The sequence below is a fragment of the Mustela nivalis genome (assembly GCF_964662115.1).
Source record: "Mustela nivalis genome assembly, chromosome: 3".
NCBI classification, from domain to species: domain Eukaryota; kingdom Metazoa; phylum Chordata; class Mammalia; order Carnivora; family Mustelidae; genus Mustela; species Mustela nivalis.
In genome coordinates, this window is record NC_139022.1 from 38,612,749 (window position 1) to 38,639,622 (window position 26,874).

Genomic DNA, 26,874 nt, shown 5'->3' on the forward strand with positions numbered 1-26,874 from the left:
TTACATTCTTAAAATATAAATGGAATTTTCAAATAATTTCCCTGAGAAAATGTAATCAAATAACCTTTTTCTTCTTTTCTTGTTAAGGATGTAGGAATAAATATGTAGGTTTTCTGTCAGACTAAGACTTACTGGCTTCCTCGGTGAATGCAGTAATACGAGGGTAATCTGTCACTCTGGGCATGCTATCTCTGACAGGCTGTAGGCAAATAAAATTATATATGATAGAAGTAGAGATGCTAGGACTTACAAAAAACATCTTCCAGAAGTTTAATTAAATTCTTATATTCACTGAAAGCTATTTTTCTTATAGTACTGATTTTAATCAAGAAAATCTCACACAGCCAAACTTTAAAAATTAGTGAGTAGGTTTATAAGAATTACTATTTTAAAAGATTTCTTTCATCCACTATACAAAGGCAAATGTAGAACCCAGAAAAATAGTGTACCTCAAATTTCCTAGTACTCAACAAAATTTTTATAGTCCCAATGGAGTGAAAAAGCAAAGAACAAAGAGTTTCATAGCTTTTCAATAGATTAGTTGAATAGATACACTGCATTACACAAAAAAGTGCCAACTTTCTAATTTTAAAATAAGCTTTGAAAAACTAAATACCACAGTGCCCTCTACTGTCACTTTAAAAAACTTAATCTATAAAATGAGCCAGTTTTCAAATTTCTTAAACTATATTCAATATATAACCAATGAAAGAAGAAACAGCTCTTCATTATTAATATATTATAATTATACTGAAAAGAAATTTAAAAATAAATAAAAATTTTAAGATATATATATTATAATTGGATTTTTATATAATAAATACAATGTTAAATAAATTTTCACATCCTAAAGGGAATTTAAAAAAAGGTAACATCTACCATGCCTGACTACTTCAAGTATATATAAAAATATACTCTCATGTCCACCAGGGTCTCTTTTATCACTACCTTGTTTTATAACTTCTAAGAGTAGAGGAAGGCTAAGCTTAGAAAGAAAAGAGAATCACTGTTAGAAGAGAGAAAGTAAATAAATGAAACAAGACGGGATCAGGAGGGAGACAAACCATAAGAGACTCAATCTCACAAAACAAATTGAGGGTTGGGGGGGCAGGGAGAGGGTGGTGGGGTTATGGACATTGGGGAGGGTGTGTGCTATGGTGAGTGCTGTGAAGCCTGTAACCCTGGCAATTCCCAGACCCGTACCCCTGGGGCTAATAATACATTATATGTTAATAAAAAAAATTTTTTTAAAGAGAGAGAGAGAAAGTAACTCTGTAAAAGAATCTCTTTAAATGAGACCTTCCAGAAACCTGTGCCCCAGAGGGAATGTCTACAGCAGTGATTTCCAAAGTGGATTAAATAAAACGATCCAATGGGTCATTACCATTTTTACTTTGAATTAAGCGTTACTAATATTTATTATATGGAATAACGCTTCCTCCTTGGGCTGATATGTCATATGGTAATATGTTAGGATACATGATATCCTGATAGAAAAAGAGGCCTTCCTCTTAACATGAAGTGTTAACAGTGGCACCCACAAATTCTTGAGCAAGGAATGCATTTCTTTGTTGTTATCTTCAATTTCTTTCATCAATGTTTTATAGTTTTCAGAGTACAGGTCTTTCACCCCCCTTAGTTAAGTCTACTCCTAAGTTTACTTAGGCATTTTATTATCTTTGGTGCTATTGTAAGTGGGATTGTTTTCTTAATTTCTCTTTCTGCCGCTTTATTATTAGTATATAGAAATTCAACATTTCTGCACATTGATTTTGTATCCTAGACTTTACTGAATTCATTTATCAGTTCTAGAGGTTTTTGGTGAAGTGTTTGGGGTTTTCTATATATAATATCATGTCACCTGCAAAGAATGAAAGTTTTACTTCTTCCTCACAAATACGTATGCCTTTAATTTCTTTCTCCTGTCTGACTGTTGTAGCTAGGGCATCCAGTACTTGCTGAATAACAGTGGTAAAAATGCACATCCTTGACCTGTTCCTCACCTCAGGAGAAAAGCTCTCAGTCTTTCCCCACTGAGTATGTTAGCTGTGGGTTTTTTATATAAGGCCTTTGTTAGTTATGTTCCTTCTCAACCTACTTTGTTGAGGGGTTTTATCATGAATGGATGTTGTACGTTGTCACATGCTTTGTCCTCATTTAATAACATGATCATGTGATTTTTATCCTTTCTTTTATTGATGTGCTGTATCATATTGATTGATTTCCAAATACTGAGCCACACTGGAACAACCTGGAAATACTTCCCCCTTGATTGTGGGTTCTTTCAAAGAAGCAGCTCCTGGTTTCATTGATCTGTTCTACTGTTTTGTTAGTTTACAACTAAGTAACTTTAAAAAACAGTATAAAGATTAGCTAAACTGTGGATTCATGTCTTATTATCTTTAACAATGAACTTCACCAAACACATGCCTTATGCCTCGACCTAATGGATAATAGTAGCATGACTTCACCACAGTAAGCGAAACATTTTTAAGTGGTTTAATTCATGATTGCCTCTATCTTTTTAAAATCTTTTTCTGTGTGTGTGTTTTATGGGGCACCCCATACATTATTATATAATAAGTACAAATATACGTGGATAAATATGTCTGGCTATTAGAATTTCATCCTAAATTTTTTAACTAACTGTGGTATATAATCAAACTAATTCAGGAATCAATGGCCAAGAAAGAAGCTTGTTCCAACGATAGGAACTATAATCAAAAATTTTTTTAGTAAATTTCATTACAATTAAAGAAGGCTTAAGAGGAGCCAGATGTCAGGACAACAAAGCCTTACACTCAGAGAAATGACTATATACATCAGCTATATAAAGCCCCTACTAAAACTGCAAAGGCAAAGTGACAGGTCAACTAAGACTGAGAGTCTTAAGTAATCATAAAATAATCATCTATATTCAATTGTCCTATTATTTACTTTCCACTTTCTCCTGTCCTACAGAAATATAAATTGTTACCAAAAAAAATAGCAAAACATCTTTCTTAGTAGCAAATTAAGTCACTCTTTCCTCTGTAAACTTTTGTTTTATACTTTCATAATCTGTCTTAAATATTAGTTAGATAAATTTGCTCTCACACTCAGTTCACTAGAAATTTTAAAGGAAACAATCTCTCAATCATTTCCTATGGCCCAAGCTGTGCATTTATTGGAAATTGGGTATTGAATGAACAAAGAATATCCACATGATTTATCAAAGTAAGCCTCAAAGTCTGTGTGTATCAGAATCCTGTTTCTTATCCACTAACAAAGGAAAGAGAATTGCATGAATGTCCATCCTGACAAGCAAGGAATCAAACACTAAAGTGGTCCCAAGGACCAGCTATCCTCATTAGAGAAATTTTATAAAGCATAGCATAGACTTAAGAGACCATTTTACTAGGAAACATTTTCATTTTGTTTATTCTTTCCTCTCCTTTCCATTCCTAAAAACTATATTTTAAAATACAGATTTTTATGTAGCTGATTCAATAAGGAAGTATTCCTCAAAATGTTATACAAATAAACATTTTGTATAAATTCTCAAGAGACCTCAGAATTTTTTTTAAAGATTTTATTTATTTATTTGAGAGAGAGAGAGAAAAAAAGAGAGAACAGTGGGGAGCAGCAGAGGGAGAGAGAGAAGCAGGCTCCCCACCAAGCAGGGAGCCCGATGCAGAGCTCGATCCCAGGACCCTGGGATCATGACCTGAGCCGAAGGCAGAGCCACCCAGGCACCCCCGAGAATTTTCTTTGATATAAAAGAGAAAATATCAGGTTTAACTTAAATATTTACTTAAATACTTAATACTTAAATATTTAAGAGAATATAATGATGTTATGGAATAAGCCACTGATTTTGATGTAGTTCAAAAAGTGTTTGTCATCAATGTAACATTTATCTGTAGCTGGAAAATGAATACTTTTGAAAGCCCCAGGATGACAAAATCTCCATCATGAGGCAATTTATTAATGGTGACCTACAGCACAATACATGTAAAATTATTTACTTCCCCTTAATCTCTGAATCTAGAAAAACTACTCTAACCTGGAAAAAGTTAACTAACAGCAAAAGAGACCAATTTCATAAATAATAATGGTTATTTCATGGAGGAGGAAAAGAAAGAGAGAAAAGAGGGGAATAGGGAAAAGGGGGAAGGAGAAGAGAGATGAGGAGAAAGGAAGAAAAAGAAATAAAAGAACAAATGGGAAAAGTAGAGAGGAAGAATTAGTTCTTAAAGATTTGTAATTTGAGAGAGAGTGCGGGAGCACACGCAGTAAGGGGTGGGTGGGCCAGGAGAGGGGAATCTCAAGCCGACTCCTCCAAGCTGAGCACAGAGCACAACCTAGGGCTCAATCTCAGGACCCTGACATTATGACCTCAGCTGAAATCCAACAGAACCACCCTGGCACCCCCTAAGGAGGAAGAATTTGTAGTTAATTGCATACTTTGAAGTTACAAGCACTATGCTAAATACCTTCATTCAATCTCAAAAACCTGTCAGAGATTCGTGGTATTATTGTTCTAATTTACAGGTCATGAAAGCAAGGCTTAGAAAGGTTCTATAGCTTTCTTAAGAAAACAGAGTTAAGAAAACAGAGTTCTAATTCCAAAATTTAATGATCAATGAAAAGTTATACTACATAATTCGACCTAGCTTCCCTAGCCCCAGAAGGCCTAGCACTAGCATTAAGACACTTGGTGATAAACAAATAAACCTAAGAGTCTGAAAGAGATGACCAAGAAGCAAAAGGTAAAAACCAAAACATTTTTTTTTTAATTCTCCAGTCCAAAATGTCTACAGTAATTAAGGATATATGGTTAGACACAAGGAGCAGGAAAAGGCCAAGCCACAAGAAGAGAGTAGAACCATGGAGAAACAGACTTAAGTCAAAAGAACAAACAATTCAAACTTTAAAAACAGGCAAGATGGTTTTTGAGCTGGACCCTGAAACAGAGTAGCATCTCAGACAGCAGGCATGAGGGAAGAACATTTAATACAAAGGGAATAACAGAACAAAGGCATAAAGCAGAACATAAAAAGCACCTGTTTTAAGGGGACTAGTTCCAGGTAGCTGAAGAAGAGGGTATGGGATGGATATAGTGGAGTAAGAGATACACCAGGCTTTGGAAACTACACTGGAGCCGGGACTCCGTTCTCTACCTGAAATACGAGCATGGAAGGTCTCCAGGAAAGAAACATCAGGAGCACACCCAGATGTTAGAAATCGAATGACCTCTGTTGAAAAGAAGTTAGAAAACAATTTGGAAATTCCTCAGAATGGTAAACAGAGAACTACCATATGACCCAGAAATTCCACTTTTAGGAATATATACCCCCCAAAATTAAAAACAGTAACTAGAACAGATACTGGTGTAGCAATGTTCATAGCAGTACTATTCACAAGTGTCGATCAACAAGTGAGTGGGTAATAGAGAAGCAAAGAAAATGAATAATGGATAAACAAAAGTGATATACACATACAATTCAGCCATAGAAAGGAAAGAAATTTTGATAGGCTACAATATGGATGGAACTTGAAAACATTATTCTAAGTAAAATGTTAGAAACAGAAGGATAAATATTGTATGTTATATGAAGGATCTGAAATAAGCAAAGTCATAAAAATAGAGATTAGAAGAGAAGTTACCAGAGGCTGGGCAGCAGGGGATGGGAGATGGGAAGTGGTTATTTAGTGGGTACACAGTTAATGCCAAAGATGAGGAAAGAGTCTGGTGTATAGATAGCAGTGATGGTTATACAACATTATGAATATAAGTCATGACTCTGAGCTATACAGTTAAAAGCCATTAAAATTTTACAATATTATGTCTATATTAGCACAAGTATTTTTTAAAAAGGAAAGAAAGAAAGAGCAGCCTGCCAAGTAACATGTCTACATAGACAACAGGTCAGATATTCCTTCCACAGGATAATCCCTCTTAACCTTTGCAAAGTCCTGAGACTCATTTTCTATCTTTTTATTTTTTCTCCCCTGAGTAACTCTAGAAGACTTGTTACTTCACTTCACCGCTGCCTTTTTCCCCACAGCCTTCCCATGAGGCTTCCAGTAGAGAAAACCAGAAGACAAAGCAAACAAACAAAAAACTCAACAGGGGAAAACAAAATAAATTCCTATCAGTAACATCTTCAAATTTGTCTTTGTGACTGAAAAATGAGGACTTCCCAACAGAAGAAGCTGACCTTAGCCAGGTTAAGGATTCAAGAAATAAAAGCTCAACCTTAAAAAAGACAGGAATTAAAAAGCCCTCGTCCCAAAATAACTAACAATAGCCAAGAAAAAGGGAAAAGAACAGAATCTATGGATTCGAAATCCACAAAGAAACACCTCCCTGGAAGTATTTTTATATATAGCAGGAAAACAAGGGTAGTCATACTGTTCACTTCAATACAATCCTTTATTATGTGGTATATAGTAACAGAAGTATGAAAGCTAATGCAGTCTGCATCTTACTAGTCTCCTCACCTTGAGAGTCTATAAAAAGGAATGACTATTTAAATCACAAAGTTGTCTCTCATGTACTAAATAAAAATGTACATGTAAAAGCACTTTGTAACCTGTGGGCCCTTTTTAAATAATACCAAATTTTAGACAAGACTATTTCTGAATATTTTCTCTCTATATATAAGCATGAACAGAACAATGAATTATTAATTTGGGGCAAATGTACTTTAAAAATGAATGTGCTTTGATGTTCTTTGAAGAAAACTTCTATCCATCAGAGGGTAATGATATAATTCTTATTTTTCTTTCTTGGGGAAAATAAATCAAACATTTAGAAAGCTCTAATGTGCTTTTTAAAAACTGGTCACTCCTCTTTGGAGACTTAATTAAGAAAAAAAAATCCCTCTTGACATATATCATCTTTGTTCAACTTTGAACATAAGATTAGCCAGCACAGTAATTTGTAAATCAGTTAGCTTTCCACATATATTACAAATGAATGACTTCAAAGAATAAACATATTTTCTATACCAACAGGAAAGAACAAATTAACTTAATACTTTTCTCTTGGGAACATGATACTTTTGATGCAAACAAAGAATTAAATTTTCAAATTATCTACCTTTTTACTCTAAAAATCATCATGAAGAATCTAGTTGATTTTAAATTTACCAAAGTAGTCTGTTTTCTAAACCTAAGGGCTGATACCAATTCAACATTTTTAATATACTCTTTTTTTTTTTTTTTTTTTTTATTTATTAGAGAGAGAGAGCGTGAGATGGGAGAGGTCAGAGGGAGAAACAGTCTCCTCACTGAGCAGGGAGCCCAATGTGGGACTTGGTCCTGGGACCCCAAGATCATGACCTGAGCCAAAGGAAGTTTGTTAACCAACAGAGCCACGCAGGCGCTCTTAATATATTCTAAACTAACTGCCTTGGGAATCACCATTTTTCACTTGTACCTACCATACGTGTAGGCTGTTTAAGCAGACCAGGCATAATGCTGTACATGAGACCTAGAATGAAAAAGCAGTGGAGGTCACAGCTAGGAGCTGTGGTTCCCTGAACAGATCACACCCAACCCAACGTCATGATCAGTGCTCAGCTCAACCAGCTACTGCTCCAAAAGGTGGTCCCTGACCTGCTAGGTCTTCCTATCCTGACAAAAGCCAGAAATCTGCTTTTTTTTTTTTTTTTTTAATAAAACATCTGGACTTTTACCTGTTAGAACTAATTTAGAAACACAAAATACTAGTTCAAAACAAACATCTGTTGGCTGCTGATGTGTGGCTCTTGCATTCTTCTTAAACACCTGTAGTGTCCCACCTCCCCTCTCTCCTGATTTTATCCCCACCAGTTGTTTCTCCAGAATATGCAAACCTAAAGAATAAAGAAAGGTTAAGCCACGGAACAAAGGAGCTAGATGTTGTAAAAAGATAGAAACCTAGAACACTTCAAATTTTCTAAGAGACTAGATCTTAAATCTTCTCACAAGAAAAAAAGATAGAATAATTACGCGTTCCAAGCTGCCGGTGTTAATTGTACTACATTTTCTAAATGTATTAAATCCACACATTGTGTAGCTTAAACCTACACAATGTTATATGTAAATTACATCTCTCTCTCTCTCTTTTTTTCTTTTTTAAAGAAAAGGAGCTAGAGAATACTAAAGCTTGGGCATCTTGTTACTAAGCATGAAGTAAACATAGTTCAGCTTTAAAAATATGGAAATCAGGGGGCACCTGGGTGGCTCAGTGGTTTAAAGCCTCTGCCTTTGGCTCAGGTCATGATCCCAGGGTCCTAGGATCGAGCCCCACATCGGGCTCTCTGCTTGACAGGGAGCCTGCTTCCTCCTCTCTCTCTGCCTGCCTTTCTGACTACTTGTGATCTCTGTCTGTCAAATAAATAAATAAATAAATAAATAATATATTAAAAATATATATATATGGAAATCAGGACACCTGGCTAACTCCGTCAGTACGGCATGGGACTCCCGATCTCAGGGTTGCAAAGTTCAAGCCCCACGCTGCATGTGGAGCCTACTTTAAAAATTAATTAATTAATTAATTAATTAAAAGTGGGAAAATTGGAGCTCCTTTTGCAGCCGGATGGCCCCACTTCCACTGCTGACTACATCTACTCTGCCATCAAAATCATAAGGCTTCTTCAGCAAACACACAGGCAGGTCAAGTGCCTGCTGAGCTCAGGAGCCAGGTGGACTGGAGCTGGAGACCAAACTCGGCTACTTACTTGCTACCTCTACCTCCTCATCTTTTATTTTCTTGTTTTAATGAAGTATAATTAACATACAGTGTTATACTGGTTTCATGTGTGCAACATGATCCAACAATTCTTATACATGACTCTCTGCTCACTACCATGAAGTGTAATCACCACCTGTCACCATGCAACATTGTCATAATATTATTGACTGTATTTTCTATGCTGTACTTTTCAACCCTATGACTTATTCATTTTAGAACTGGAAGTTTGTACTTCTTTTTTTTTTTTTTTTAAGATTTTATTTATTTATTTGAGAGAGAGACAGTGAGAGAGAGCATGAGCAAGGAGAAAGTCAGATGGAGAAGCAGACTCCCCGTGGAGCTGGGAGCCCAATGCGGGACTCGATCCCGGAACTCCGGGATCATGACCTGAGCCGAAGACAGTCGTCCAACCAACTGAGCCACCCAGGCATCCCGGAAGTTTGTACTTCTTAATCCCCTTCACCTATTTCACCCATACCCCACCCCCCGCAACTGCCAGTTTGTTCTCTGTAACCAAGAGTATGTTTTTTGGTTTGTCTCTTTGTCCACCTATTTCTTAAATATCACATAGGAGTGACATCATGTGGTATTTGTCTGATTTATTTCACTTCACATTATATCCTCTAGGTCCATGCACGTAGTTGCAAATGGCAAGATCTCACACTTTTTTTGGTCAAATAATATTCTATTTTATATATATATAAACACATCCTCTGTCCATTATCTATAGATAGACCCTTGGATTGTTTCCTTAACTTGGCTATTGGAAATAATGTTGCAACAGACACAGGGGTGCTTATATATTTTCATATTAGTGTTTTCATTTCCTTTGGGTAAAAATTTAGTAGTGGAATTACTGGATCACATGGTATTTCTATTTTTAATTTTTTGAGGCACTTCCATACTGTTTTCCACAGCACCTACATCAATTTACATGCCTACCAGCATGCACAAGTGTTCCTTTTCTCCATATCCTCACCCTACTTGCTATTTCTCGACTTTTTGATTCTAGCCCTTCTGAAGGCTATAAAGTGATATCTTATTGTGGTTTTTTATTTGTATTTCCCTGATGATGAGTGATTTGATCATCTTTTCATGTGTGTGTTGGCCATTTCTATGTCTTGTGTGAAAATTATCTATTTAGGTCCTCTGCCCATTTTAATATAATTCTTTGTTTCTTGGGTGTTGCATCGCCTCATCGTTTAATACCTAACATTATAGGGGCACCTGGCTGGCTCAGTCAGAGGAGTGTGTGACTCTTGATCTCAGGGTCATGAGTTCAAGTCTCAGATGAGGTGCAGAGATTAGGTAAATAAATAAAAAACTTTAAAAAATATTTTTAAATAAAAAATAAAATAAAGCTAACACTATAACTCTAGAATTGTTGTTCAGAGAAATAAATAAAACCTTGCAGACAAAATACCTAGGCCTGTTGGTAACCTGCACATGGTCAGTGCTTAATAAATGTGTGCTAAGTATACTGGTGTGGTTTATAATCCTTACAATTTTGTACTTTGGTGAGAAGAAAGCATTGAAGAGAAAAAAATTCTATCTCAGAGCTTATCTGTGTCAGTCTGTGTACATGCCCCTGATGCTGTTTCCCTCCCTCAATTAAAAAATACTGCATGTTTTGACATTATTCCATTATTCTAAGGACCAGTGATTTCTCAGTGCTTTCTAACTCTTACCCTCAGGCTCATAGCAGCATCTCTAGAAGATATGAGAGTATAATTAAGATCCTAGCATCTTTACTAGAATGAGGCTCCAATTCTTCCCAGTCAAGACTTTTAACATTGTATCACCAATCATCTGCAATTTTTGATAAAACAGAATATAAATTATTACAGCTAAAAGTTACCTAGTGAAGTCACACTTATGACAACCACCCAAATAAAAAAATATTCCTGTGATTGGTATGTTGGATCCAAGTACATTAGGCTGAATTCCTCTTACCCTCCCGAACATAACTCACCTGGCCCTTCTCAGTACAACCAATATTAATCTCTACAGCTCTCTCCTCTCCCTCCTTTCCACCACATTCTCCAAAGACACTCCTCTCTCTATGCTGTGCCTCTGTACATCCTGTTCTCTCAACAGAACACACTGCTAACGAAATAGGTATCCAGTTATAATAACAAATCAGTTTGGGATCTTTTTAAAAAATATCCTATTCATGTTTACGAGAGATTGTATTTCCAACTAGTAAGAGTCTGTTCTGAAGTTAACCTGAGTTTGTACTGCCTAAATAAAACCAATTTTTGGAACTCACTAGGTTATGACAATTATAGTAGTATGTTTAGAGAAATGAATATGGTTTTAAGTAAATGGCTAAATAATTATAACTTGCTGATCACTCAACTCAATGAATGCATTTTTGTTTTAATAACTATTAGGGTGCCTAGGGGGCTCAGTGGGTTGAGCCTTCGGCTCAGGTCATGATCTCAGGGTCCTGAGATGGAGCCCCACATCGGGCTCTCTGCCCAGCAGGGAGCCTGCTTCCTCTGCTCTCTCTCTTCCTGCCTGTCTGCCTACCTGTGATCTCTGTCAAATAAATACATAAAAATCTTTAAAAAAATTTTAATGTATAACTATTACAAGCTTAATGTAGATATTCACCCAAGGAACTAGTAAAACTCCAAAAGCTTAATGAAATAGAATATAAAGATGCATCAACTAGCTTATATATTACTAATAACACCTAAATATTCCCATATTTCTAGAACTGTAATATAACCTATTAGAATAAATAAAATGCATACTATGCCAAGGGTGAGAACAGCTTTAAAGGTACAAAATTTCACTAGAAAATGCAAAGTGCAGGGGCGCCTGGGTGGCTCAGTGGGTTAAAGCTTCTGCCTTCAGCTCAGGTGATGATCCCAGGGTCCTGGGTATGAGCCCCACATTGGGCTCTCTGCTCATCAGGGATCCTGCTCCCCCTCCTCACCCGCCTGCCTCTCTGCCCATTTGTGATCTCTGTCTTTCAAATAAATAAATAAATAAATAAGAAAATGCAAAGTGCAGAAACACTGGAATGAATCGTAATCCTAAAATATTAACTAAATATAATTGAAAACAAGCTAAAATCCAAGTCATTTTTATTTTTTAGAAAGCAGATTAATGTGTAAAGAGGGATAAAAAGACAGAGCAAAGAGAATTTTTATGGCAGTGAAAATAATCCATGATATACTATAATAGTGGAGATATATATGATTATAAAGTAATCCAAAAGCAAAACATATACAACACCAAGAATAAACCCGTAATGTAAAACTGTGGACACCGAATTATGATGATGTTCATCTAATTTAGCAGTGTACTACTCTAGCAGGGGATGCTGGTAAGGGGGGGAAGCAAGTGGGGGCAGAGGATACAGAGGAGGTCTCCTCTCCTTCCACTCAATTTTGCCATGAATCCAAGACTTCTCTAAAAAATAAAGTCTATTAAGTGGAGGGGGGAACAGACCAGAAAAACTACAAATCGTTGCTAAATGTAGTAGACTCATTTTCTTTAAAAAGAAAAAAAAAAAACTGTATACAGATTTGTAATTAGCAGGTCTGAATCAACTAGAAACTACATGACAAAGCTAGCATGATAATTCAGCCTGGGATTTATCAGTACCCTATTGAGACCTCTTTGCAGCATTGTTAAGTGTTACCTCCTAACACCTCTAGGGAGTGTGTTTAAATAAAATGTACTCACACACCCCTTCTGTTCATATATGCAGTCCCTTACAGACACAAATTACTTATCCTCCTCAAAAGTCTAAACGGAGTGTCTACTTTCAATAGGATACTTGGGAGATATAAAAAGATTCTTACACTCAAGATCCCTTCCTTTGAGATCTTACAATCCAATCCTGGGAAAAGATCAAAACGTCCAAGGAAGGATACTCCAAGTAGTCAAGTGGTAAACACATGAAACCAGGCTGTCCATCTTTTCCTTCACAGAATGCCTTTCTCCTTCTCATCTTTCAAATCTCAGTATAAATGCTACCACCTCAGAAATATTTCCTGACACCATCCTGTGATTTTCTGTCACAACATCCCATTCCTTTGCTTCACTGCTGGTTTGTTGTTTGTTTTCCATTCTGTAATTACATATTTGGTTGCTGGTTTATAATCTGCAGCCAGTAACAGACTGAATATCCCAGGCAGGCACACACTCCACTGTATTACCAAGAATTTGCAAAGCATTCAATAAACACTGGTTAAATGAATGCACAGGTCTGGGGCTTGGGACAAAGGGCTGGGCTAGAAGAATTGGGGTAGAGATGATAATTTACCCATGAAAACTGGTAAGATCGCCTGTCGAAAATGTGTGGGGTTCTAAGAGTAGAGAATCTAGAATCGAGAACTGAGGAAGCCCAAACATTCAGAGTTTTGAGTAGAACAGGTAAAGACTAGGACAGACAAGTCAGATAAACCACCAGGAAGCCAGAGATACACAGTGTTCCAAGAACTTAGTATTCCCTCCCCTGTTGTGTTCTCTTACTCTCTTGGTCAAATAAGTAAAATCTTCTTTAAAAAAAAAAAAAAGGGGGCACCTGGGTGGCTCAGTGGGTTAAGCCGCTGCCTTCGGCTCAGGTCATGATCTCAGGGTCCTGGGATCGAGTCCTGCATCGGGCTCTCTGCTCAGCAGGGAGTCTGCTTCCTCCTCTCTCTCTCTCTGCCTGCCTCTCTGCCTACTTGTGATCTCTCTCTCTGTCAAATAAATAAATAAAATCTTTAAAAAAAAAAAAAAAAAGGGAGGGGGGAGCTGGGGTTGTTTAAACCTCTGCCTTTGGCTCAGTTCATGATCTCAGGGTCCTAGGATTGAGCACCTTGTTGCGCTCCCTGCTCAGCAGGGAGTCTGCTTCTCCCTCTCTGCCTCTCCCTCTGTTTGTGCTCTCACTCACTGGCATTATCTCTCAAATAAACAAAATCTTTAAAAAAAAAAATACATTTTTAAAAAGAAGTCAGTATCCAGGGGTGCCTGGGTGGCTCAGTGGGTTAAAGCCTCTGTCTTCGGCTCAAGTCATAATCCCAGGGTCCTGGGATCGATCCCCGCATCCGGCTTTCTGCTCAGCAGGGAGCCTGCCTACCCTTCTCTCTCTGCCTGCCTCTCTGCCTACTTGTGATCTCTGTCAAATAAGTAAATAAAATCTTTTTTTTAAAAAAAAGTCAGTATTCAAATGCAGAATGCTGCCAAGAGTTCTAGTGAAAAGTGAACAGAAAAGGATCCACTGGGTTTCATTGCAGGGAGGTTACTGGGAGCCTAGGATGAGATGACAAACTGCACAGCTATGCCCAGATGAGGAAGCAGAGGCACTATCTAAGGGTTAAAACTGTGGAAGGCAACAGAAAGATGGGTGATAGATGGAGACATTCAGTAACTCCTGAACACCCACAAGGTGAAGAGAACCGTTTATCTAGACAGTATGAGATGCAAACAGGCAGGGAAAGCAATCCTCTGCATCCTGAAGTACCCCAGCACCATGAGGTCATCCTGAAAGGCACCGCAACAACTGGGCATACTGCGAGCATTCAGTGTTAACTGAGGTTGCCTGTGTAACTGACTGTCTCTTCACCAGACTCTAAGTGCCCCAGTGAGGGCAGAGACCATGTGTTTGATCCATGCCTGCGTTCCCAGCACCATACAGATGTCTGGCACAATGTAGGTGCTCAATAAATCGAAACGAAGTCAGAATTCAAAAGGCAATCGAAACAGAAATAATACTGGTTATCTCTGTTCTCTAATTACTTTTACTTTTTTTTTTTAAACTGTTTCGTCACTTGGGCATAACAGTATTCGTTACTTTAAGTATTATTGTCATTAAACCTGGCTTCCCCTTTCAGACTCAAGATTCCTGACAGCGAACGCATGCCTGCTCGTCCCGCGACACGCTCGGGGTCTCGCAGGAAGTCAGGCTAAATACCCATGAACCTGGATCAACGGCACCTTACTAAAGGGCTGTGACAGCAATTTCCACAGAGTGAGTGATCCCAAGGTCACCAGCCAACCCAAGGTCCATGACCCTCTAGAGGCAGCTATCCCCTCGGCGGAGCCGGAGCCTCCGCCATCCCGGCAGGGGGCGCTGCAGCCTCCTCCGAAGGCGGCCCCGGCCTTAGTCCCCGCCCCCCAGTTCCGCGGTCACCTGCAGCGGCTGCACTCGGGCCTCCGCTCGGCGGGCTCTACCGGCAGCTCCCACAGCGTGTCCGCAAAGGCGCTGTCAGCCAAGGCGCCGTCCGCCTCCGCGCCCAGGGAAGCCTCCGCCGGCGCTGTGTCGCCGTCCCGCCGCTCCTCGTCTTTAGGCGTCTGAGACCTCGAAGGCCCCAACGACCGCGCGACGGGGTCCCCGAGTGTTCGCGCCTCTTTCTGCGGCTCCATGGCCGGCGCTCAGGTCCCGCTGTCACATTGAGCCCTCGCGGCCGCCGGGGGGCGCCACACGCTGGAGAAACCGCCTCGCGCCCCGCGGCGTCACGCACGCAGGCCACGTACAGGGGGGGCGGGTCCCCGAAGCCCAGGCTCGAGGTCCCGCCCCGCTGCGGAATTGGGACGAGCCTATTGGTCGGTGCTCGGTGGGCCATTATACCTGGGAACCAGGAAGGGAAGTGGGGGGGGGGGGGGGGTCCCGGGGAGCAGATGCGAATAGGTAAGCTTCTCAGGGACAGAAAATAGGAAACCCCTCAGCGGACCCCTCAGCGGACCTCTCAGGAGCAAACCCTGAATGCGCCTTCTTTAATGTCTTCCCTTTAAAAGTGACAATGAAATGGAATTCTGCATTTTCCACCTGAGGACGGCACTTTGAGAATTAAACTGGTTCCGTGCGTACCACAGTTGGAGCAGCGATGTGATTGATCGCTAAAGGCCAGGAAAGGAGAGCCTGTAAGGAGAGCTGACCCCCGAATTCGCAGCTGGTCCGTTTCATGCAAACTCTTCTCTACACAGGCAGGGAGCTCTGTCCTGTGTCTTATATGTTGGCATTCATCCTTGGCATCAAGCATACTATTTTACACTAGACACCAAATTTTTTTTTTTAATTTTATTTTCTCAGTGTTCCAAATGTTTCTTAAATGCGGTTTTAAAGTTATCTGAGGCCCCTAAGATCAGGAAAGCAGTTGGAGGGCTGAGATACGGGTGGATGGGGGCGGGGCGGGGGGTGGGGGAAGCCATCAAAAGATAACTACTTTACAAGAAGAAGAAAGAAAGAAGATAACTACTTTAGGAAAGAGAGAGAGGAAAGAAGGAAGGAAATGGAAAGGAAAGAAGAATATTTTGCCACAGTATTTGCAGCTCCTGGATAACAGCAATACAGCCTGCAGCGTTTTGAAAAGCCAAAGTGAAGTCCGCCTTAGAATTGATGAGGGAGCAGGGAGGCTGGCTGAGGACAAAGCAAAAGCTGGCGCCTTGCACCCCCTCTTCACCCGCTCCCCTCCATATGTGTAGCATTCCTCAGGCACCCCTGACTGCCATAAAACCATAAATAGTTAACTTGCAGGGATCGCAATCCTGCAGAACAGGAATCTCCCTTGCCTTACAAGATGTCCTAGAGACCTAAACAGGGAGGTTACCTTATCAATAGCACAAATTTCCAGAGGCAAATAACTCTTGGTTCCTGAAGCCCTAATGTCCCCCTCCCACCATAAACTGGAGGAGACTGGAGTAGAAAGGAATGTAAATGATAGCCACATCATAATGCCCCACCAAGAATCTCCCAATTATCTTGATGTTAATGCCTGACCTAAAGACGACATTGATCAGGCCATAAGGGCAAGGACTGCCCCCGGCACCTTGTAGGCCCTCCCTAACATGTGAAAACTCTGTTGAAATCTCCCCTTCCTTCACCACCTCCCCCCAACCATGGGGTATATAACATGCCCACCTTCACAACCTGGGGCAGCAGCTCTTCCTGCCCACGGGTCCTGTCCCCATGCTTTAATAAACCACCATTTTGCACCAACGACGTCTTAAGAATTCTTTCTTTAGTCGTCGGCTCCAAACCTCCTCACCCCACCGAACCTGACTTAGGTTCTGGGACTTCATCAGAATGAAGGCAGAAATAGTACTTGCCCAAAATTGGGAGCTGATGCTTCTCATTTATTAATAATGTATGTGACTTCTACCACTGTTGAACATTTAAACAAAAAATTAGTTTTCATCAGTTATCTAAGTTGTGCGGCCGTAATTATTCGATCCCAGAGCCAGGAAGGATTAAACACAAAACAAAGCAGGTTCAACACTAACAGTAATAGAGCAGTATTGTAGTTCTTCAAACAAAGTACTTATTTCAGTATTAGGTTTTCAGCCATCTTAAAAACAAGCTGATGAATAGAATACAGAGCTAATGTTTTTAATTATTTTGCATTCTTTTCTGCTGGAAACAGCACCTGTCCTTTCTTTTGGAGTACTCTAAAGAGAGAGAAAAAAGCTGAAAGGCCTACCTGGTGAGGGATGGAGGATGGGAGAAAGAACTGACACATGGGCCAGCTGAAATTGGGAAATCATGAAAATCCAGAGACTGTAGAAAGAGAGGTGAATCAGAAAATAAAGAAATACTGGCTGCAGATCTAGGATGGAGAACCAATCCTTTAACTATCAAAACTAAATTCTCGTGTGACAACCTTTCGACACTTTTCTCTAGTTTCTAAGTCATTTAAAAGTTCCTCCCAACTGTGAGGTGTGTGAGGGCAAATCAGTCCTGACAGCCTACTTCTATTTGGCTTTCCCTTTAACCCCCACTAATCCAATTACTGGCTGTACACTTCAAAGTATCCAAAATCCAATCATTTATCTCTTTTACTACTTCTGCCCTTGATTAAGCCCCCGTCATTTCTTGCATAGGGTATCCCCATAGACACATAAATGGTCTCTTGCTCTCTCCTGGCTTCTCTGATAAATCTGTTCTCCCAGAGGTTGACCAGAATCAAAGAAAACTCCCACATAGCAGGGATGCAGCCAGAGTTAGGAGAGGAGTCATCTGTCCTCTGAAAAGCAAGACATTCACCCAATATCCAGGTTTGTTAACCCCGACCTTGAGAAGCCCAAAGAGATGTATCACCTACCAAGCAGCTGCTACTTAATGTGAGGTCACCATCCTGGGGTAGACTCAAGTCAGAACAGACATCAGTGATCCAACATCTGAGAAATGCCAAGACATCAAGAAGGGGAGCAAAAGTTCCTTTAAGGTATACTACTGATTTATGAGAGCAAGATTGTTGCAAGATAATCTATTAATGTGTTAATTTATATATTGTTTATCTCCCAGCCCCTAGTAGGTAACCTGGGTTGTTGGCCTCAGGACAGTGAGTGGTAAAAACGGATTAGAGACATCACAATATCAGACCATGGGGTGGGGGCGTGAGCAGGTTGTTAGGGATGGTAAGTGCCCTTTTGGTAAAGGCAAAAACCAAAGTCCCACCCCCACTCCCACATGGCTCCCAGGAGATGAGGCAACTTCCAGATAAGAGGAATAAGGGAATGACTTCATGCATGCCTTGAGGAAATGAACCATTTCCAGGCTTGTAAATATCCTGCTGCAACATCAGAATACTTGGGGCCAAGAAGACAAGAACAGTGGTGATGAGGGAGCAGGAGGCTGGCTGAGAACGGAGCAGGGGCTGGCACCTTGCACCCCCTCTCCACCCACTCCCCTTGGTAATATGTGTGACATTTCACAGGCACCCCTGACTGCCCTAAAAGAAGAGCAAATGGTTATCTTGCAGAGATCACAGTCCTGCAAGGCAGGAGTCTCTCTTCGTTTACAAATGTCCTTGAGATTTACAACAAAGAAGTTGCCTTATCAATAGCCCAATTTCCAAAGATACATAACTCAGTTCCTCAAGCCCTAACGTCACCCTCCCCTCCATAAAAAAACCGAAGGAGATGGAGGTAGAAGGAAAAGTAAATAAAGTTAAATTTCTTTTAAGACCTAAATCTCACTAACAAGGACGTTTGATAGCAGGAATGTAACATTCCACCAGGAGACTCCCAATTGTCTTTATGTTAGTGCCTCATTAGAGGGAAAGTGGCCTTGGCTTGATAGTAACCAGGACTTCCATATCCTGACAGTCTTCTTTATCCCAATAGCCCTTCTGAACAACCCTTTGTCCTCACCTACCCAACTCCTGTGTATATAACCAGCCACTCCTCACAACCCGGGGCAGCAGCATCTCCGTCTGCCCACGGGTCCTGTCCCCGTGCTTTAATAAACCACCATTTTGCACCAAAGATGTCTTAAGAATTCTTTCTTTAGTCGTCAGCTCCGAACCTCACCCCACCAAACATGACTTAGGTTCTGGGACTTCATCAGTGGCATCTCACTGGTAGCAAATGAGGACAAAACTTCCAGGGGCCTCCCTGAGGTTTCTACACAAGATCCTTGAGACCTTAAGTGTTACTGATAAGGGAAAGGGCGTCAGTAGTGTCTGGGATTGAATACCCTGCCAGTGCAGTAGGATGAAGATCCAGCATTGAATAAACTTGGAGTTAAGTGAAATAAAGAGAGGGCACCTGGGTGGCCCAGCCAGGTGAGTGTCCAACTCTTGATTTTGGCTCAGGGTCGTGATCTCAGGATCTTAGGGTTGAGCCCTAATACAGGCTCTGGGCTAACATGGAGCATGCTTAGGATTCTCTCTCCCTCCCTCTCTCTGCCCCTTCACTCCTCCCCACTCCTGTGTACTTTCTATAAATCAATCCATCAGTCAATGAAGTAAAACTGCATTTCCTGCCGTTATTTGCTTTCTGTCAATGCTGTAACAGATTACCATAAACTTTGTGGCTTATAACAATACGCATTTATTATCTTACATGTTTGTATATTAGAAATCTGATAGAGATCTCATAGGGCTAAAATCTACATGGAAGGTTGCATTTCCTTTGAAGGCTCTAAAGGAGACTCCCTTTCCTTGCTCATCATTCAGGTTATTGGCAGGATTCAGTTCCATGTGGTTGTCATTTTCTTCCTGGCTATCAGCTTTTTGATGTCACCCATATTCTTTGACTTGTAGGAGAAGCAAATGGTTGGTTACCTTTACTACATCTCATAGGTTTAGAGAATGAAATCAACAAGACAGACCAATGGGAGAAAAGCATTCATATTTACTTAAAAAAAGATTTTCAGGACACCTGGCTGGCTCAGTGGGTTGATCCTCTGCTCTTTGGCTCGGGTCGCAGTCCCAGGGTCCTGGGATGGAACCCCGCATCAGGCTCCCTCCTCTCTCTCTGCCTGCCTCGCTGCCTACTTGTGATCTCTGCCTATCCAGTAAATAAATTAAAAAAAAAAAAAAAAAAAAGATTTGCATGACCAGGGAGCCTTTCTAAGGGACAAGGACCCAAAGAAGTTGTGAAACCAACTTGCTTTTACATTAGATTGAACAAAGACAGGCGATTGTGGGAAAGTGACTCAACTCTGTGGGCAGGCTGAAGCAAGATCAGAATTATTTTAACGAGGATGGTTTGTATAGACTTCTCTTGATCTCAATTTCCTGTCCTTGGCGATTAGCATGTGTTTACCTTCTGGAATAGAGAGGACAACTTTCATATAGGAATGAATATCTCCTTTTAAACAAAAGAAGGAAGGTCAGTGTTTTTCTTGTATTTGCCATCTTTCAAGCGTCTTTCACTCAGAACAGTCAAAATGCTAAAGTGCCGTATGTCTGGGGCAGAATCTTCTGGACCTTTGATCCAGTAAGGGCAGGTTGAGTTCCTGTTATGATTCAACTTTCCCCAGCCCCTTCTACCATAGTGTTAAAAAGAAAACCACAAGCCCCAAATGGTGTCACTTAGCCAAGTCACCAAACTGGGGCTTCATGTCCAACAGTATTAGGTGACTGTTAGAGCCTTCCCCAGAAATGTAGTCTTACCTGGTCAGGTAATTTTCTGGATCAGGAATTGTCTGATTAGAACCAATGAAGTCATCTGTCACATGGACCCTCCCTATCCCCCAATCCACATTAAAGGACCCATCTGTCCCCAAATGAAGATGACCTCACCTAAAATCATCCTTTTTTCTATTTATGACTTCCTCGCTCCCTTGTTCTGCCTTTAAAAACCTTTCCTTGTCTGCAGCCCCTTGGAGCTCTCCTCTACTTACAGGATAGGGGTACTGCATGACTCAGGAACTGATTTTAAAAGCCCATTATATCTTCAAATTGACTTGTCTAACAGAGCAGATGTCAGCATGGGGAATCTGAAGCAAACTTGTGACAGCATTTGGGAAACAAAAAACGAACCTGCGACCCGCTCTGAGTTCACAGTCTTTCTCTCCATTTCCAAGGGTCCTTGGTGAGCCTCTCTTGGTTGGAGTTTCACTCTGTATTGGAGTTCCTGATTGGCTTTTCGATCCAGCTAATGGGTCAGTCTAGACTGGACAGAAGGTTCCAACAGAACACCAGTCCCCACCTCCCCCCCCACCCCACTCCCCCATCCCCGTTCAGTCCACAGTTCCACACAGGGCAACCCCCATTCATATCTGCTGCCCCCATGTGCCAGACTTTGTTGGCTTCGTCCTTTCCCCAATTCCAGATTGCACTCTCCCCCAGTGGAGTCTGCTGGTATTGTCTATGCTGGGAATTGCTAGTGGTGTGCTCATCGGCTTCCACTGCATAGTTCAAGTAACCCAAACCCTGGCCTTCGTTTCTCTCCACAGATTCCACGTTGGTAACTGCTCGTGGGCAGCCACAGTACTCCACTGGTTTGGAAATCAGCCCACAGTCTCCAGTCTTTGAGGTCTGCTGGTTCATCCTCTCTCCAGTTCCTAGTTTCTTGGTTATGTCACTAGCTGGACCCCAAGACCTGACCTTTACTGTGCACCTTCTTGCACTCAAGGACCTTTCTCCCACATTCTTCCTTAAGCTCTTCTTTCCAGCTTATCCCTTAACTCAGGGTAAAAGAAAAGCAAAACCACCCCTCCAGCAACAGCAATTTACCTCTGGCCAGCCCAGGCCACTCACACCAGTGCAAGCTAAACCCCTGACTCCTCTCTGCACAGGTGGACCATGGAATGACCTCTGGGTTGACCTGTGAGTACCTTTATCTCATTATAATACTAAAATCCCCAGCAAAGGAGGAGCACAAGCACCATCTGCATAACATAGGATGTGTGTCTAGGCAGGTTTCCTTAAGGTCTCTGCATAGGAGGACCAGGCTTTCCCATCTAAATATTCATCCTTACCCAAATATAAGGAATCCACCCACCTTTGCTTGGGGAGTCACAGTTTGGAAGTTATTCCCTGTGATCTCCTTCCCTGTTGCTTTCCTTCTTTGTGTGGCTGTTCAGCCTGGAGCAGTTTCTGACTCACCAAGGAGCAACTCCCGTTGGTTTGGGTACATTACCACACATAGATAGACACATATGAGCATATAGATGCAAACAGAGACCTTACCGCTTTGGCTTTAAACTGAAAGCCACGCTATAAAATAGGTACAAACTTCACTGCTTTATAGAAGTTGGTCCTAAATTACTTTCTCTGGCAGATGGAGTAAGTTAGGTTTACTTGTCTAGATGTCTAAAACTTCTATTTCAATGTGTGGAGAAGATTTTTAAGATTTGTATTTGTCTCTGGAATTAATCTTAAGGAGGTTGTGCTAGAGTTTGGGCACAAGAGCCCTTTTAGGAGTTTTTATTTTAAAAAGGCCTCTTTTCCCTTTTTTCCCCCACTGTCTCAGGCCTTTGGGGGCTGTTTCTATTTCAAAGGCATGACAAGATTCCTAACTTCAAGGGACAGAGAAAGAAGGAAGTTTCCTCCAAGAAGGACTTTGCTTTCCTAGGGCTGATAATTTAAATGCCTTTTGAGATAACAGATGTTTTGCAGGTGGAAAAAGGAATAGTTTAATTTTGAATTGCCTCTAGAGCTGATTTTTGCATTGCAAAAGGTTTGTCAGATAAGGACAGCAACTCTCAGTTTCTCAAAAAATTGGGTCGTAATTTAAATAACATGGATTGATGCACCTCTCCAATGTGCTTCCTTCCTTTTGGGGACAAGGTTGTAATTTTAAATATTTCTGGCAGTACTTGCTAACTCCCCTTGGGTTGAAGAGGGGCTCCCAAACAAGGTACAAAGTATACTAACTCCCTGAGATTCAAAGTCACTTCCAAAGACAGCCAGAAGAAATAACCAATAACCTGCATGTCCTAGGCAGGCAAAAAGCCAAGCCCTTTTATCTAAAATAAGGCAATCGCTATCCCTGGGAGAGAAAAGATCAATAACCAATGGGTCTGGGTTTGGAGGGGAAGAGACAACTTAAAAAAAAATTTTTTTTTAAGATTTTATTTATTTATTTGACAGCAAAAATCATAAGTAGGCAGAATCAAAGGAAGGAAACAGGCTCCCTGCTGAGCAGAGAGTCTGACTCAGAGCTTGATCCCAGGACCCAGGGATCATGACCTGAGCTGAAAGTAGAGGCTTTAACCTACTGAGCCACCCAGGAGTCCCAACAACTTGAAGTTTTATTGTCCTCTTTAGACTGGACACTACAGACAAGAGATCCAGAGGAACAATGTAAGAATTTTCACTCTTGGGGCGCCTGGGTGGCTCAGTGGGTTGGGGCCTCTGCCTTAGGCTCAGGTCATGATCCTGGGGTCCTGGGATCAAGCCCAGCATTGGGCTCTCTGCTCAGCAGGGAGCCTGCTTTCTCCTCTCTCTCTGCCTGTCTCTCTGCCTACTTGTGATCTCTTTCTTTCTGTCAAATAAATAAATAAAATCTTAAAAAAAAAAAAAAAAGAATTTTCACCCTTTGCTGCCTCCTGCCAGTTTTCCCAGGATCCCCTCTGTAGGCTCTGGTATGTACCAGAGTTTCCCCTTAGCTGTTTCAGGGAATAACATAGCCGTTTACCAGAATGTCCCTTAGTTTCATAAACTCTGGGAGGAACCCGTATGGGGGCCCTCCTGTGAAGGTAGATATGAGCGTATCTGCAAGGCCATTAACTTGGTAGACTTTAGATTATGGTTGTGTAGTCCCTTCAGAGTGGAAAAACAATTCAGACAGAGGATTAGTAGAATGAGTACTTGAAGGAAGGAAGAGGGGAGCAGTAGGAGTTAGCCAGTCTTACAGTCTTATTTTAGGTACCTCTTATGTCTTCAATTTTACATTAGCATTTTGCAATGAATCTTTCAATGAAACTATTTTGGAATTCTGAAAACTTTTAGAGGCTTCTGCTTGGCAATTAAAAGAGGTATCCCATTCTGTTTAATTTGGGAACGCTTGGTTTCAGGTGCACTTTTTTTTTTCAAGATTTTTATTAATTTTTTTGACAGAAAGAGACAGTAAGAAAGGGAACACAAGCAGGGGGAGTGGGAGAGGGAGAAGCAGGCTCCCTACTGTGCAGGGAGCCCGAAGCAGGACTCAATCCCCGGACCTTGAGATCATGATTTGAACTGAAGGCAGACACTTAACTACTGAGTCACCCAGACGCCCTACAGGTGCACTTTGTAAATGATGATATCTAACTGGAACATTCCCTGGAAAGGCCATCATATTTCTAGGCTGTAATTCTCTGGAAGGTTGATAGCAGTTTGGGTAGATCCCTACGTGAAAATGGCATTAATCCACATGTCTTCCCACCAAATCTAGCTGCAAATAGGATGCAACTGACATTTCTGCCCAGCCTTTTTGGGGGCTACTCAACCTGATGGTTACCAAGCCAAATTCTTTAGGACACAAAACAAGCTTCTAGAGTTTTTCGGTTTCTGGGACCATGGTTCATATATATAAAATAAGCAGGTGTGCTGGAAGTTGGAGTCTTAATTCTTTGGATTTTAAGGATCCCATTCCATTATCATTTATTATCTTTCTTTTAGGTAAGCCTTTACCTCACGTGCTCATTAACAGAAAGGAAATGGTCCACAGCACCAAGGAAATGGAGCTGTGGACACTGGGAGTTAACAGATACCAAACCAACGTGGGTTCCTCATTGGGTAGTCAGAAACTGCTCCAGGTTGAACAGCCACACAAAGAAAACTTTTTTGCAGCAGGTAAGGAGATCACGGGGAACAACTTCCAAAGCTGTGACTCCCCAAGCAAGGGTGGATGGGTTCCTTGTATTTGGGTAAGGATGATTATTTAGATGGGAAAGCCTGGTCCTCCTATGCAGAGACCTTAAGGAAACCTGCCTAGACACACATCTTATGTTATGCAGATGATGCTTGTGCTCCTCCTTAGCTGGGGATTTTAGTATTATAATGAGATAAAGGTAGTCACAGGTCAATCCAGAGGTCATTCCAGTCCACCTGTGCAGAGAGGAGTCAGGGGTTTAGCTTGCACTGGTGTGAGTGGCCTGGGCTGGCTGGAGGTAATTTGCTGTTGCTGGAGGGGTGGTTTTGCTTTCCTTTTACCCTGAGTTAAGGGATAAGCTGGAAAGAAGAGCTTAAGGAAGAAAGTGAGACAAAGGTCATTAAGTGCAAGCAGATGAGCAGTAAAGGTCAGGTCTTCAGGTCTAAGTGGTGACAGTAGATGTGTAAAATTTTTTTTTTTTTAAAGATTTTATTTATTTATTTGACAGACAGAGATCACAAGCAGGCAGAGAGGCAGGCAGAGAGAGAGGAGGAAGCAGGCTCCCTGCTGAGCAGAGAGCCCGATGTGGGGCTCGATCCCAGGACCTTGGGACCATGACCTGAGCCGAAGGCAGAGGCTTTAACCCACTGAGCCACCCAGGCGCCCCAGATGTGTAAAATTTTTTACCTCTGGATGGTATTGCCAATATGAACTTGTAAAAGAATTCTGTTTAATTGGTCAGTTGGTCAGGGAAAGCAGACAGTTAACCAACTGAGCCACTCAGGAACCCTGGAGCAAAAGTCATCTTAAGGTGACAGAGCCAGATAGAAGTCACAAGGGCCTACAAAGGTCAACACCCTCAATTCTCTGTCTTTAGCTGACCTAGTATCTGAGTGCTCAGAGGGGTTTAAATCCTGCAAATATAACTCAAGAATTATTGCTTTTAGGAGATCTTTACTTCTGAACCAGAACCATCAGTTTTACCACTGCTTTACTGTTCCTGATATGATTAGGCTGTCTTCTGGCCTAATAGTAGCTGTTTGTTCTTACATTCTTTTATTCCTTTAAAATCATTTCAGACTGCTGATGTCTATTCTTTTAATTTCTATATATCCCAGGAAGTGTTCTGCAAGATAATTCACTTTGGGCCAGTAGTACTGGTCAGGCCAGATCACAAGATGGCAGGGAGCCTAAAATGACTCTTTTGGTGTCTAGGAAGCCATGTCTTATCTTTTTTTTTTTTTGTTTTCTTACAGGGACCCCTAACTCTTTCTGCTTACAATTAAATCTCTGAATCGTTTCCAAATAAGATAAAATACTAAAACATAAAATACTAAGCATGGGTTTATCTACTTTAAGCTTCTTACTGGAGAAACTAAAAGATATTTGATAGTGCTACATTAGAAAATTGAAAAAGGCATATCCTTTTCAATATGGGGGAATGGGGTAACTGGGTGATGGACTTTAGGGAGGGCACGTGATATAATGAGCACTGGATATCATATAAGACTGATGAACCATTGAACTCTGTCTCTGAAATTAATAACACACTGTATGTTAACTAACTGAATTTAAGTTAAAAAAAAAGAAAAGAAAAAGGCATAGCCTCTAGAAATTATGAAATATATTAATAAATTTGCCATCTAAAGAATGTTGGTATAACAATTCAAAATTACTACTTAGTTTTCAGAAGACATAAAGGTTTCTGAGGACAAAAAAAAAAAATCCTAAAATATGTAATTAAAGCCACTAAGGTTTATAGAAAAGGAACCTTTGGAAAGGAATTTTAGTATGTGAGAACAGGTAAGAAGAGCTGGAGGTTTGAATGATACATATGGTAATGGATCAGAATTGGAGACATCAGTATAAATTCATGTTTAGGTTAAGATGGATACAGATGGGGGTGTCTGGGTGGCTCAGTGGGTTAAGCCGCTGCCTTCAGGCTCAGGTCATGATCTCAGGGTCCTGGGATCGAGTCCCACGTCGGGCTCTCTGCTCAGCAGGGAGCCTGCTTTTCTCTCTCTCTCTCTCTCTCTCTCTCTCTCTGCCTGCCTCTCTACCTACCTGTGATCTCTCTCTGTCAAATAAATTTTAAAAATCTTAAAAAAAAAAAAGATGGATACAGATGGTCGATACTGAGAAATATGTGTAAACATATATATATGCACAGTATAAGA

General features: G+C 40.8%; 1 protein-coding gene across 4 annotated transcripts in view; it reads right to left on the reverse strand.

The window, feature by feature from the left end:
* The window catches only part of DTWD2 (DTW domain containing 2), a 254,048-nt gene extending 238,776 nt beyond the window's left edge, over nt 1-15,272 (reverse strand). Inside the window, exon 1 of one of the 4 annotated variants that reach the window (XM_082724141.1) lies at nt 14,862-15,262. In XM_082724141.1, coding sequence (XP_082580267.1) covers nt 14,862-15,094 — 233 coding nt within the window. In that variant the 5' untranslated portion in view covers nt 15,095-15,262. Of the gene's footprint in view, nt 1-14,861 lie in introns of all 4 variants that reach the window. The other 3 variants (XM_082724140.1, XM_082724138.1, XM_082724139.1) reach the window with 3 other exon arrangements.
* Between the last annotated feature and the right edge of the window lie 11,602 nt (nt 15,273-26,874).